Source organism: Podarcis filfolensis (assembly GCF_964270895.1).
Source record: "Podarcis filfolensis genome assembly, chromosome: 14".
Taxonomy (NCBI): domain Eukaryota; kingdom Metazoa; phylum Chordata; class Lepidosauria; order Squamata; family Lacertidae; genus Podarcis; species Podarcis filfolensis.
The window spans coordinates 34,745,989-34,759,725 of NC_139616.1; the positions used below are offsets into that span (position 1 = coordinate 34,745,989).

Below are 13,737 nucleotides of genomic sequence, written 5' to 3' on the forward strand. Positions count from 1 at the left end.
TGTGTTAACTATCAGAGTGACATATATTTTCCTTTTCTACTTTTTACCTCCTGAAAAATATTTGCACATATTTGCAGTCCTAACCATGTCTACACAGAAGTATGTCACAGTGAATTCTGCGGGGCTTACTCCCAAGGAAGTGGGTTTAGGACTGCAGCCTTACCTGGGAGTAAGTCCCACTGATATCAAGGAGGATTTCTTCTTAACAGGACTGCGGATTTATCTCCTTAATATTTGTATAATTTTATATTTTCAATTTAAAAATGGAAAGTTTGACGAGCGCGCGATGAAGCTGACAGCAGGAAAACTAAGCATGGGATTGGTGGAGAGGCAAGATGGAGGCTGGTAACCATGGCGACGTTGCATCGCTTGGCCACGCCCCGCAGGGCGGCGGGTACCGCTTTTTCCGTTTCCATAGCAACCGGACGCCGATCTTCGCTCGCGACCTACCCGGCGACTTCCCTGCCCCGCACACCGGTTGCGGACAAACCACCAAGACATTTCCCCACCGCCTTTCATTGTATCTCAGTCCCTAGCAAGCGACCTACCCGAGAGCTGTCATGAACGTCCCTTCTGCCCGCCGTCTCTATTCAAATGGCGTGCGCTTCCCGGTTGTTCGCCCCGCCCCTGATTCCCCGCCCATTTCTGGAGTCCTGACAGGCTAATATAAACTAACATTTTTGGGGCTTAGCCATTACTGCCTCTCTTAGAAACTTATCGCAACAAAAAATATGCAATAAGAATATGGAGAAAACACAGACAGCGGTGTCAAGCTCATTCCTATCATTCCTTTCCGTTCCGCTCGCTGCTTTTTCCGTTTTCTTTGCCCTGCCAGGACCTATTCCTGTATTGGTTGATCCGTTCGGAAGGCGGGGCGAAGGAGTATTGCGGGTGGGGAGCGCGACAGTCTTAGCTTTTCATTGGCTGGCTGAGCAACCTCACCGCTTCCAGCAGGAGGCGGGTGATGATCACGTGGTGCAGAGAAGAAGAGGGAGAGCGGGGCCTTCCGGCAGTCCTGACGCTCTGCCCGCGACGTCATTGTCGGGCATTTCCGGGAGGGCGGCTGAGGCGACCTGAGGTGAAGCAGGTGAGGCTTGTACGGTAGCAGAGGAGGCGGAAGTTGTGTTAGGCGGGCTGGAAGGCGGGCCTCGTAGGAGGTTGTGGGCGCAGGAGGCCTTTGGCGTGCTCGTTGCCTCAGTAGGTGGAGCCCAGTACACTGGCCGGGCCTTGGTTCTCTGGGCACCCTGGAGGCATAGGCGTGAGGCGCGCCTCTGAGCTGCGGGCTGGGGGGGGAAGACCCTGTGAGCGTCCCAGGTACCTCAGGACTCCAACTCCCATCAACCTTGGCCTTTGGCCCTGCTGGCTGGGGCTGATGGGAGTTGGAGTCCAGTGGTTGGGGGTGGGCACACAGATTCCCCCAGCTGTGCCCTGGAGGCATCACCCTCAGCGCAGAATGCCCTTCGCGCCTTATGCTTGGGCTGCAGACTGCAAGGGCAGAGGTGCCTCGTGGCTGAGGGCTCCTCCACACAAAAGAACAGCAACCAGAGCAAAGCAAAGATGACTGCACAAACAGAGCTAGTGTCCCGGGAGGGAGGTTTGGGCCCTATCTTTCTTGCACTCACATGTTTGCTTTCCGCTTGCAGGGAGTTAGGTAGGTTTTGGCTCTAGTTTTCACAGTTTGGCCCTCCGTACAGAATAACGGCCATAGGAATTCTGGCTCATAGGAATTACTCTGCTAGAGAGAACAGTTATAGCCTGGTCTTCTTGCTCATCTTTTGGGTGCAGGGAATTGTTTTGTTCCTGGTCTTCTTGTTCTTGCTGTGTGCTGCTCTGTACACAAGAACTCCTTGCACATAGAAAACCAGCTTGTTAGAGGGTTTCCAGCTCAGAGATGTAACATTTTCCCCAAAAATAAAATAGAGCTCTCTGAGGGGTGGGGGACTGAAATATTTATTTATATGCATTTACAGTTCTGTACTATGTGTTGTCCCTGGAGTGGATTACAAAGTGCTTAATACAACAACTAAGCCACATCAAGGCAACTTATTTTACTGTTTTAATAACATAAAACGTACCACATAATGGGTATAAAATTGATGTCTTTGTGAAAATTGTGAAATTAAAATGAGAATCTTACAGATTTGAGGATAAAGTTGAAAGTGTGGGTGATAGCTGGTACGTTATCAAGGACCCTTTCGTCTGTCTGTGTGGGATTTCCAGTGTTTAAGGCATGAGGTTTCATGGCCTGTATAGTTCTTTGTCATTCAAGAACAAAAAGCAAATTGAACCAAGTATCAGAGCGGTCATTTGTTACCTTCTAGGTTCCCTTCACTGTGAATAGGTCTCACCTGCAAAACAGTCAACCTATCAAGGACATTTCAAAAAGACTAGGTTTCCCAGTAATTGCAGTGCATGGTTGTATGTGTTTTCCTTGAGTCTTGTGATTGGATCCGTTCTGCTTTTGTGCCTTTAACAGCACATTGGTATTTAGACATTCGTAAGTGAAGATAGTTCTCTAATCCTGTGAAGAATGCACAAAGACAGGAGATTTCCTTATTTTGTTTATTTGTATACTGCCTTTTCACCCATTGAACTTAAGGTAGGGTACACCAGGGTCCCAACTTCAGGAGCTTTCAGATCATACCCCAGGATGATTAAAAACCCTTTGAGCAAGGTAGTGAAAGTGAAGAACTGATGGTGCTTGTCTTTCAGCCCACCAAGACACAATGTCAGAGCTGAGTGATGAAGCCAGCGAGTCGGATCTGCTGAATCTCAGCCTATCCATGTGGCATGGAGCAGGTCAGATGGTCTGTCGCCAAGAGTTAGATGTTCCACTGGACCTTCACACAGCAGCCTCAATCGGCCAGTATGAGGTGGTAAAGGAGAATATTCAACGGTAAGGAGGAGAGGTTTGGGGAGGGAATAATACTGTGTTCCTGGCATTGGGCAATCAGGACAGATTAGGGATTCTGCTACTTTACCGCCCGCCTCGCTGCCCAGCAGTCTCCCTGACAGAGCTGGTCTCGGAGACAGTGTTGAGGACTCCCAGACTGCTGGTTCTGGGAGACTTCAACATCCATGCCAAGGCAGCTGGCTCTGGGGCGGCTCAGGATTTCATGGTCGCAATGACAACCATGAGGCTGTCCCAACATGTCACCGGCTCAAAGCACATGGCAGGCAAAACTCTGGATCTTGTTTTCTTGACTGGGCAGGAAGAGAGTGATTTGAAGGTGGGGGACATTGATATCAGTCCTTTGTCGTGGTCAGATCACTTCCTGTTGAGATTTAAACTGTCAGCAGCTTTTCCCCTTTGCAGAGGCGGGGGACCTATTAAGAAGGTCCGCCCTCAGAGGCTGATGGATCCAGTGGGATTCCAAACAGCTCTGGGAGGTTTTCCAGCTGATATGACTGGCACTCCTGTCGAAGCCCTGGCTGACCCCTGGAACACCCAAATGGCTTGGGCTATTGACACAATCACCCCTGAGTGCCCTCTCCCACTTTGTGATGCCCATTTGTCCCCCTGGCATACTCCAGAGGTTAGGGCAAGGAAACAAGCTGGAAGACTACTTGAACGCAAGTGGAGGAAAGATCCGAATGAATGCAACCAAACACTGGTAAGGGCTCCTTATCGAGCCTACCTAATGGCAGCGAAGGCAGCAAAGAAGCCATACTTTGCTGCCTCCATTGCAGCCTCATTACGTCATCCAGTAGAGCTTTTCTGGGTTTTACGGAGCCTTTTACAGGCTGGCCCAAAGGAGGTGATAGAACCAACAGTAGCTCGCTGTGACTTGTTTGCAAAGCATCTTGAGGATAAGATTACTTGCATTCACCAAGACTTTGCTGTTATAGCAGATGAATCTCATGGGGTGTCCAGAGCACAGTCTAGTCCTGTTGTGTTGGATGAGTTTCAGTTGGTAAGGCCTGATGATGTGGACAAGGTGCTCGGATCAGTCAGGGCGACCACTTGTACTCTAGACCCTTGCCCCTCTTGGCTGATGAAAACCAGCAGGGAGGGAACAGCTGGCTGGGCCAGGGAGGTGATCAATGCCTCTTTACGAGAGGGGGTGGTCCTTACCTGTTTGAAGGAAACAGTGGTAAACACTCCTTAAGAAACTGTCCCTGGATTCGGAAAACCTAACTAACTACCAGCCAGTTGCTAATCTCCCTTTTCTGAGCAAGGTTCTGGAGCAAGTGATTGCAGACCAGATCCAGACGCTTTTGGAAGAAACTGATTTTCTGGATCCATTTCAATCAGGTTTTAGGCCCGGTTTTGGCACAGAAACTGCTTTGGTTGTCCTGTATGATGACATCTGTCAAGAGAGAGACAAGGGAAACATGTCCCTGTTAATTCTTCTCGACCTCTCAGAGGCTTTCGATACCATTGACCATGGTATCCTTCTGGAGTGGCTGTCCGAACTAGGGGTGGGTGGCACCACTTTGTGGTAGTTCCAGTCCTACTTAGATGGTCATCCCCACAGGGTGTTGCTTGGGGAATGCTTTTCAGCCCCGTGGAACCTTCAATGTGAGGTTCCGCAGGGCTCAATCCTATCTCCCACTTTGTTTAACATCTGCATGAAACCACTGGCTGGGGTTATCTGGAGGTTCGGAGTATGTTGTCAGCAGTATGCTGATGACACTCAGCTCTATTTCTCCAGCCGTTCCTGGAGATGCCAGAGATGGGATCCGAGGCATTCTGCTACAGCCCTTCTCTGCAGAAAATGAGCACAGCAGGGAGCAGTCTGAATTATAACCTTTTCCCCGCAATGAGCTACTTTTTAGTTCAGCATGTGATTTTTATCCATGGGGGATTATTCCAAAATACCACCCCACCTTCAGCCTAAAAAAAAGTCCATTCTACCACCTCATTTTGTTGCACATACACACCAGGCTTTTGTCACTACGTGCAATTCAAAATAATTTTGTGAAACATGAGGGTGGCTAAAGGCTACCAGAAAGCATTGAAGCAAGGTAGTAGTTGATCACATACGCGCCCTACAGTTAAAGCACAGTTATTCCATTTTAGCGGCCACAACTTCCCCCAAGAATCCTGGGAACTGTAGTTCAGTCCCCCTCACAAAGCTATAATTCCCATCACCCTTAAAGCAAAGTTCCCAGGATTCTTTGGGGGAAGCCATGGCTGTTAAAAGTGGTGCAAATGTGCCACCTGCAAATGGTGTGACCAAAATGCTTAGAAGAATGCTGCTGTCAACCTTTTCACTTGCTACTGGCAAAGTGGGGGCACACATTGCTACCAGGAATATCGGCAAGACTTCTAAAGTTGTTTGTTTCCTTGAGTGAAACAGGCCAGGTTAGGGAAAACCTTCAAAAACTATGTAACTTGCCTGTGATAAGCTGCCCATGGAGCACTAATCTGATTCATGCCTTTCAGTGGGGAGGTAGATCTGAATCAGCGGAATTGCGGCGGCTGGACCCCACTAATGTATGCCTCTTACATCGGTCATGACACCATTGTGCGCATACTGCTAGAGGCTGGCGTGAATGTGAATGTACCAACACCAGAAGGGCAGACTCCACTGATGCTGGCTTCTAGCTGTGGAAATGAAAGCGTTGCTGCCTTCCTCCTTCAGGTGGGTGTACTTGGCAAGAGCTGCGAAAGGCACCAACTGTGCAGTCTAAAGATATCGCGCATGACTAAGAGGTGGAACCAAAGGTGCAAACAGGGCTGTTCAGGGGTGGTTGTCAGTGGCTCCCATTAAGTTCTATGGGACTAAGGAGAAGGGTGGCAATCTCAGACACCATGAGTGGCTGTGAGATAAAGCCTGTCCTCTTTCATAACCCCTGTAGGGTGCAGCAGCATGATAGGATCCTTCAAAGTCTCGAGTCTACTCAAAGTTACAGGCTGTTGCTTCATAGTTAGCGGTGATTAGAGTGCCTTCTCATCATTAAGACTCCTGTGAGGTTCAGTGGTAAAGTTTTCATTACTGTGATATGTTTTATATACCCATTCTCCTCCACCCCGGGTATTTCCAATGTGCCCTTACTTTACAAATATTCCCCTGTTTTATCAGGTTGCACATTAAGTTTATCCTATCTAGGTTTTCTCTGCTGCCTTTGAGGTTGTGGTGGTATTAATTTAAAAACCACTTTTGGTGGCCCTGCTGCCTGTTGCTACCATTGCCACTGCTGTTCTCCTCTCTTTCCCATCCCAGCTTTTTTCAAATATGCAGGAGCAGAGTTGAGTCAGCGTCTTCAGGTGACTCTGGCAGCCGGGTCTCACCCTTTCTGGCACAGCCGGGTCAGATCTGGTGGAGTGTGAGAGCTAGAGCTGTTTCCAGTCACTCCTCCACACCTGCCACTCACCCCACACACTGAATTGGGCAGGGGCAGGATCCTGTTCGAATGATTTTTCTGAATGCATTCAGTCAGTCAGTGAATAAAATTGATGCAATAACCCAGAATAAAATGGGAACACTCTGCGACTGTAAGTGGTTTGCTATTAAATTGCTGTGAGAAGAGCCTTCTATGGGTTGCTGCTCTTTTCCCCTGGTTATGCTGTTAGCATAATAGAAAAGTGATGTAGAAATAAGAAACTAAAAGTAACATGATTGTAAATTTCTGTCTGAAATAAGCGATCTCCCTCTCTGTTCATTATTGCGAGCTCTTGTTTGTACAGAAATGCACCCTGGCTTCAGTGTCACAGGCAGTAGGTGCCCTGTCTTAACGGCCCCTCTGTATTTCTTTGAAGCAAGGTGCCGAGTTGGAGATGAAGGACATCCATGGCTGGACTGCCCTCTTCCACTGCACCAGTGCTGGCCATCAGCAAATGGTCAAGTTCTTATTGGATAATGGAGCAAATGCGAACTGCAGGTAAGAGAGAAATGGGCCTGTGAAAGGCCTGCTTTTTTGTTTGTTTGTTTGTATGTTTCAAATATCTGGCGGTATTTTAAGGGGAAGAAGTAGCTTAGCTTTCATAGAAAAAATGCTTTCATGATAGATGCAAAAGAGGGGGAAACATAGGCAGTCACACTGCTGTACTCTTGCACCTAGATTGTGTGTAGTTAAGCCATGAGTGCTGTATGTGACGGACATCTCCAGTATGCTTCTGAGTACCAGTGGCTGGAAACCTCAAGAGGGGAAACTTATTGTTCTCAGCTCCTGCTCGTGAGCTTCCTGTAGGCATCTGGTTGGCCACTGTGAGAACATGATGCAGGATGAGATGGGCCACTGGCCTGATCCAGCAGCCTATTCTTATGTGCATGTGACATTATTATTATTATTATTATTAGTATTAGTATTAGTATTAGTATTAGTATTAGTATTTATACATACATACATACATTTATACATACACACATACATACTTTTTTATTTATTTATACATACCCTGCCCATCTGGCAGAGCCACTCTGGGAGGCTCCCAACAGAATATTAAAAGCATGATAAAATAATACAGATCACCAATGTTTGTAACACTCTTGGGCAGGAGCTGGAAGGCCTATGGCACACAGATTAGGTTTGGCCTGCCTTCCTCTTCTACATTCCTGTCACCTCCCTGGCTCAGTAGACTAGAGGTAACACCCATCCAGTCATCCCTGGTACAGAAGCTGCATTGTAGGTGGGCACTAAAACAGTACTTTGGGGTTGATCAGCAAAGCATTTGTCAAAAAGGTTGACAGCTCCTGACTTGGTTAAATTGAACTAAACTTTGCCTGCTTTGAAGGTAGGGCAAAAAAACCCCAGCACAGTGCATGAATTGAAGGGGGTAAATGTATTGGTAGGAGGAGTTACGCCTAAAGCAATACATTGGTTAAAATAGGTTCAGATAAAATCTTGCTCAGATTTTGGCCCAGGCTGGCTAACTGACGAGTCGGCTCTCCTTGCCTTCAGACTTTCTAGGCAGATGATTAATTTTCCATTCTTTTTGATGTAAGAGAAATGGAGCATCGAGGAGAGACTTTCTGACTGCTCTCTTAAAAATAATTAGTAACAAGAGTAAACATATTTATCTAAAATCTTACATCCCACCAGTTTTGCTTGTAATAGCTATTTCTTCTGGAAGAGGGTAAAAGTACAAACAACTTTTAGTTGTGGGGATGGGCAGACGTGGAGAATATATTGCAAGGGGCAGATTTTCACAAACTTGTGCGGGGACTAGTGAGATGACCTGGTGGCAAGACTGAATCTGTGCATGCTATGCTGTTGTTGGGGTTCCATTCTTTCCTTTTCACTTCTACAAAAAAAATAGTACTTGGTTCTCTTTACTCTTTCCTTATCAAATCTTACCTATCAATTCATTCTTCTGAGATTCTTCTCTTCTTTATCTTGCCTATTGCCTTGATGGCTCATTTTCAAACTTTCTCTTCTGGCTTTAATGCCACCCCCTGACTACTAAAAAAAAGCTCTCAGTGGACTCTTTCTTCTCCTCTTAGGACATGAATCTCATGTTACTTTCTCTACAGTATTCCTTCCATCTCAATAACCAAAAATGTGTTTTCTGAGGTGGGTTTGATCCATATTCCTGGAACAGTCTCAGAATCCAGAGTGCCATCAGCTTGTTTGTTTTGCCAGAAAGAACCATTTCCTTCCATGGAGCATATTGGGTGGAAACTCCAGCAGGAAAAGTTCATACTTCTGACACAGTAACTGGTAATTTAGTTTTGAAGACAAACCATCAGACTGTATTGGCATCGTTCCCAGTTTTTCTCTTCAGCTGATGTTTTAAGAGAGCACTATAGCGGGCATTCCATATACGAAAGGATTATTTTTTGTTTTTAATATTAGCTATGGCTCTCCTGGCCCAGCATATCGGAGAGAAAACCAAGCTAGAACTCATCTTCTCAACACACTAGTATTTTGTGTGGAAGACATTTTCTTGAATGGAAATGTATTCAAGCATGTGAGACCCCACCTGCAATTTGAGGTGGTACAACTTAGGGGCACATTTGCCGCTCACCATTAACTCAGCCTAAGTTTCCTGTCAATTTGAGAAGAGAATGAGGGGTGGCAAGGCTTCTCAAGGTATTGGATTGGGCCAGGAGCTTCAGTTGGTAGCCCATAGCTTTCAGCAGAGATGGGGAACCTGTGGCCCTTCAAACTCCCATCAGGGCCAGCCAGCAAGGTTAGCATTCAGGGATGGTGGGATTTGTAGTCCAACATCACCTGGAGGGCCACAGGCTCACCATCCCGGAGATAGAGCTTAAAATATGTAGAGCACAATTCAAGAACAAGCCTGACACAGCCAACAGGTGGAGCCATGGCTCAGTAGTATGGAACCTGCTCTGCAGGTGGAACATCCCAGGTTCAGCCCCTTAGCTGGAGGCCAGCAGAGCCATTGGCAAAGGCCAACCCCAACCCCTTGAAGAGCACCGCTTCTCAGGGTCAGCATTACTATGCTCAGTGGACTGGTGGTCTGATTCTGTGTAAGGTCGCTTTATTTATTTATTCAACCTGGAATGTGGTGTGAAAACCAAGGAGTCCCAAGATCTATGCCTCTAGGGTTGCCTGCCCTTGGTACTTTTCTCCCTGCTGCCTCTAGCTGTGGATGACTAGCATGCCCCCGTTGCGTTGATGACTGCCCCGTTTTCTGACTTGAGCCTTTCATGGGCTATATATTTCTGTTGTCCAGGGAGCCCCTTTATGGATATACTCCTCTGATGGAAGCAGCTGCATCTGGCCATGAGATCATTGTCCAGTATCTTCTCAATCATGTAAGTGAGTGTTCATTTCTCAGGTGGTCCAAGGCACCTTTGGTTTCCCTTCCCCGCAACCAATTGTGCTTCCCAGTGTGCAGAAATACCGCCAATTTGATAAGCCACTATATTATGGAAGCTAAATCTTGATTCGAGGCTATTTCTTTCAATGATTGCTCTTGATTATTGCCACAGGAGGGGAAATCAGAGAAGCTTCACATCCATGCAGCTTCTTCAGCATGTTCCCACGCCTAGATCCGTGCTGGATGCTCCCGTTGATCTGCCTTCATGCATAACATTTCTTTTAGGATGCCTTAATTAGAAACATTGTCCGCTTCTTTCCTCCTCTTGAGAGATACCATGCTTTTGAAACCAGTCTCTGAATCACTCTGTGCAGTTAATTCACATTCAGCATGAATAGCACTTTCTGTAGCAGCCTCTTGAAATGCCAGCTCTTTCCTTCAGCATCACATCTAGACCTTCTTCGTAGTCATCCTGTACATGTCTTATTAGAGGGAGGGAATATGTCGGGTCAATCAAACAAGGGTGTTCATGTAGGCCTTTCTTCTGTTGATAAAAGTGGGGTGAAGATGGTTGAAAGGGAAGGGTTGCATCTATCACATTTCTTTCCTTTCCCCAAAGGGATTTGAGAGCTGTGAAACGTACAGAATAAAGCCTTTTTTGTACATATCTCCCCAACAGCTGCAGCACACAAAAGTCTTTTCAGCAAAGGCTTCTTTATATGGAGCATGTGTAGACCTTTGGATTTTTATGTGGTTCTCATGCCTACATGCTTGTCTACCCATTTTTTTTAAAAAATAGTATTTTTAATTGTCATGGAGGCTTTTTCAAGTGTTTGATTTCTAAGCCTATCAAACTAGTTTTTAATAAGCTGCGTTCATTTGTTCAGTGTTGGGTTAGGAAGTCATACACTCCCCCCACCCACACACCTTCCTCATTTCTCCCAGACCTTCTCCTTTAATAGTTGATGGAATGCTGCACTAGAGACATCTAAGGAAGAGGGAAGGATGCTATAGCCTGTTATGTCCGTCCAAAAGTGGACACTCCACATTCTGTAACTACCTGCAAGTAAACTTCAAGCAGGACTGAAGATAGTTCATTGACTTTCCATCATTAGGATGTGTGTCCATCTTTCAAAACACACCAGACATCCTGGATTTAGTAGTGAGAATGCACTGCAATATTTTGTCGCAGATCCCACTTGCCTCTGCTCTCGTGCTTCAAAAGCGATCAGGAGCCCGACTCACTGGCATGGAGCCTGGTGCTTCTCATAGCCATATCTTGTCCAAAGAGCAGCTGGAGCTCTTGAAGCCTGAAATTCATACATTGACCACATAGTGGTGCCATTTTTATAGCACAAACGCAAGCAAAGATTTCTAACTTTGTGCCCTGAAAACTGTTTAATGTTCAAAGCTAAATTACTTACTGAATTTATGCCCTGCCCTTTCTCCCCAAGGAGTCCAGGTTGGCTAGTGCACAAATGCGATGGTGATGGTGGGTATGCAGAGCCTTGCTGGTGGTGCAAATCCTTTGGTCGATTCTTCAGGGACACAGCATGTGAAAGTGCACTCTTGGGTTCAACCACACAGCTCCTTGGATCTGTTTAAGCCTCCCTCCCCTTTCCTGTCGGCAACATTTAATAATGTCTGCTTCCTCCCAACAGGGTGTGAGAGTGGATGTACGTGATAGCACTGGGGCGACGGCACGGATGTTGGCCATGAAGTATGGGCACATGAAGATTGTGGGGCTGTTAGACCTGCACACAGCCCCTGTGCCCAAGGTCTTCTGCAGGGGCCCAGGTGACTCTCACGTCTCCTTATAGTTTCGCATGGAAAGGATCTTTCCGCTTGCTTAGGCAGAAACCTTGCTTGCTGCCTGCATTTCTAGTTACTGACTCCCATCTTTTCACTAGACCAGTGCTTCCCCCTCCCGCCCGCCCCCTCCATGGACCAATTGACCAAGGCTGAGGGTTGTGGCAAAGCAGTGGGGAAATCCCATGACAGATTTAGTGAGCATGGGGCAGGGGAGAAGGAGAAGGAGTGGACGTTCCTTGGCACTGCAGAACTAATTAGTTGGATGCTGTCCTTGGAATTTAATATCTGTATGCACTCTGCGTCCACTGACTTGATGCATTTTGACACTTAGGAAAGTATGAAGATCTCAGCTCCTCGGACGAATCCTACTCTGCCCCTCAGAGGCAGAGGCCTGCTCGCAAGTCCAAAGGCCCCAGTATTCACGAAGGACCCCACGCTCTGGCCAAGATCACGGCGGTCAGAATTGGAGTGAAAAGCCCGTCTCGTTATGGTGAGTTCAGGCTTGCTTCCTCTCTCTGTCTCAATGGGTAGCTTCCTCTTGTCCCGCGGCTGATTACTTCATCACCCTCCTTCCCTGAACACCATTTTCAGGGAAGTGCTGTAGCTTGGTTGGTAGAGCATTGGCCTTGCATGTGGAAGATTCCAGGTTCAGACCCTGGTGTCTCCAGGCGGGGCTGGGAACGTCCTCTGAAACCCTGGAGGGTTGCTGCCAATCAGTGTAGACCACACTGAGCAAGATGGACCAATGATGTGACTCAGTATTAGGCACCTTCCTATGCTCCTATACTGAACACAGCTGCTTGCTCTCTGGATTCTATATTTATTTATTTAACATAATTTGTATAGCGCTTAATTTTAAATAAAACTTCCAAGCAAGCCTCTAAACCTCCGTAGAGCTGTAACGTGATGAGCTCCAGCAGAAGAAAAAGCAAGAGGCAGTACTGAACTTCTTGGCTGGTGGAGGAGAATATAAGCCTCTTCATTTAACCCATCAACAAATAAAATCTCTTCCTTTCCTTTTTTCATTTGTTCACCTCTCTCTCCCTCTGCCCCCCTTTTGCACACAGAGCAGGTCCCTCCAGAAGGCTATGTTACCTTTAATGATGCTGGGAGTGCCTTTGAAGGAGGAGATCTCCGCTACAGAGATGTCACGTCTCCCATCAATGAGCATGATGTGGAAAGCAGCAGCAGCCGGGGTACCTTTCTTAAAACACAATTTTTATTTTATACTGCTGTTCATTTTTTTAAAAAAACGTTTAAATAAAACCATACAATAAAACCGTGTAAATAAATGAATCAGAATTCAGCTACTGTATTATGGAAAGATGTACTCTTAGTTGCCAGCATAAACGTGAGGGAATAAAACAACTTTTCAGCAGACCTTTAAAGGTTGAAAAAGAAGGCACCTGCTGAATATTGGCAGAGTATTTCACAGGAGTGAGCCAGTTTCATGTTGCTGTTGGGTGAGCCTGGCAAACTCTGGGGACTTCCTGACGTAATCACTTTCTATTGCGGTAGTGTATGTTTTGCATTAGAATAGGTAATCCACAAAGTTGCCATCAGTAAACATCTATGAGGCCTGAATGTGAAACTTGCTGTTTCATGACTTCTGCCTATTTCAGAAGAGAATTCCCTCTTCACCAATAACTTAGCCACCATCGGGACCAGCAGCAGCAACGAAAGTCTTGCCAAAGCTGTGGGGGTCAGCAGCGAGGGCTCTCTGGAAAGCAACGAGGTAAGTCTTTTGCTATCATTCAAGTTAGAAGAGCCTGGAGGACCAAAGTTTCCCCACTCCTAGTGTATAGAAAGAAACCTTGACTCCTCAAATTAGGGAACCTCTCTTTTCTGGTTTTCTGGAGTCTCCCCCAGACCACACCCCTCACCATGCCTGCTTCGCATCTTCAAATTTTGTTCTGTTTTTGCTTGGCTGGAATGTGTCGTTGAACCAGGATAATTCCTCTTCCTTTGTTTGTACAAGAGTTTGTAGCCAACTGTACAAAAGTTAAATTCGCATCTGTTTCTTGGCTCTAGCACTGCCTACCACTGGCATGTGGCCCCCAAGAGGTTCTCCATTTGGGAATGTGGCTCTTGGGTTCAGAAAGATTCCCTACCCCTGCCTTGTCTGTGGGTGGCTGGTAAGGGGCTTTTGTTCAGGCATCTTGGGAAGCTGGAGTAAGAGGATTCATTTGTCCTTCCATGGTGTTGGATTTCTCCCCCCATTGCCTCTGCTTTCTCTGCTTTGGTAAGAGGAG

The 13,737-nt window shown here is 46.7% G+C and overlaps 2 protein-coding genes across 8 annotated transcripts in view; one reads left to right on the top strand and one right to left on the bottom strand.

Moving 5' to 3' along the window:
- The window catches only part of DNAAF8 (dynein axonemal assembly factor 8), an 86,625-nt gene extending 85,964 nt beyond the window's left edge, over positions 1-661 (bottom strand). The window contains 1 exon segment of the mRNA XM_083584852.1: positions 549-661. The gene's annotated coding sequence lies outside the window, so the exon portion shown is untranslated.
- Positions 662-982: 321 nt separating this feature from the next.
- The window catches only part of ANKS3 (ankyrin repeat and sterile alpha motif domain containing 3), a 28,893-nt gene continuing 16,138 nt past the window's right edge, over positions 983-13,737 (top strand). For 2 of the 7 annotated variants that reach the window (XR_014541408.1, XR_014541409.1), the window contains exons 1-9: positions 983-1,087; positions 2,713-2,896; positions 5,390-5,588; positions 6,707-6,828; positions 9,587-9,668; positions 11,335-11,470; positions 11,817-11,975; positions 12,553-12,681; positions 13,108-13,220. Coding sequence is in view for 4 of the 7 variants with exons in the window: in XM_083585090.1 (XP_083441216.1) it covers positions 2,727-2,896; positions 5,390-5,588; positions 6,707-6,828; positions 9,587-9,668; positions 11,335-11,470; positions 11,817-11,975; positions 12,553-12,681; positions 13,108-13,220 (1,110 nt within the window). In the remaining 3 variants the exon portion in view is untranslated. Of the gene's footprint in view, positions 1,088-1,405; positions 2,600-2,712; positions 2,897-5,389; positions 5,589-6,706; positions 6,829-9,586; positions 9,669-11,334; positions 11,471-11,816; positions 11,976-12,552; positions 12,682-13,107; positions 13,221-13,737 lie in introns of those variants that run through there. The other 5 variants (XR_014541410.1, XM_083585090.1, XM_083585088.1 and 2 more) reach the window with 4 other exon arrangements.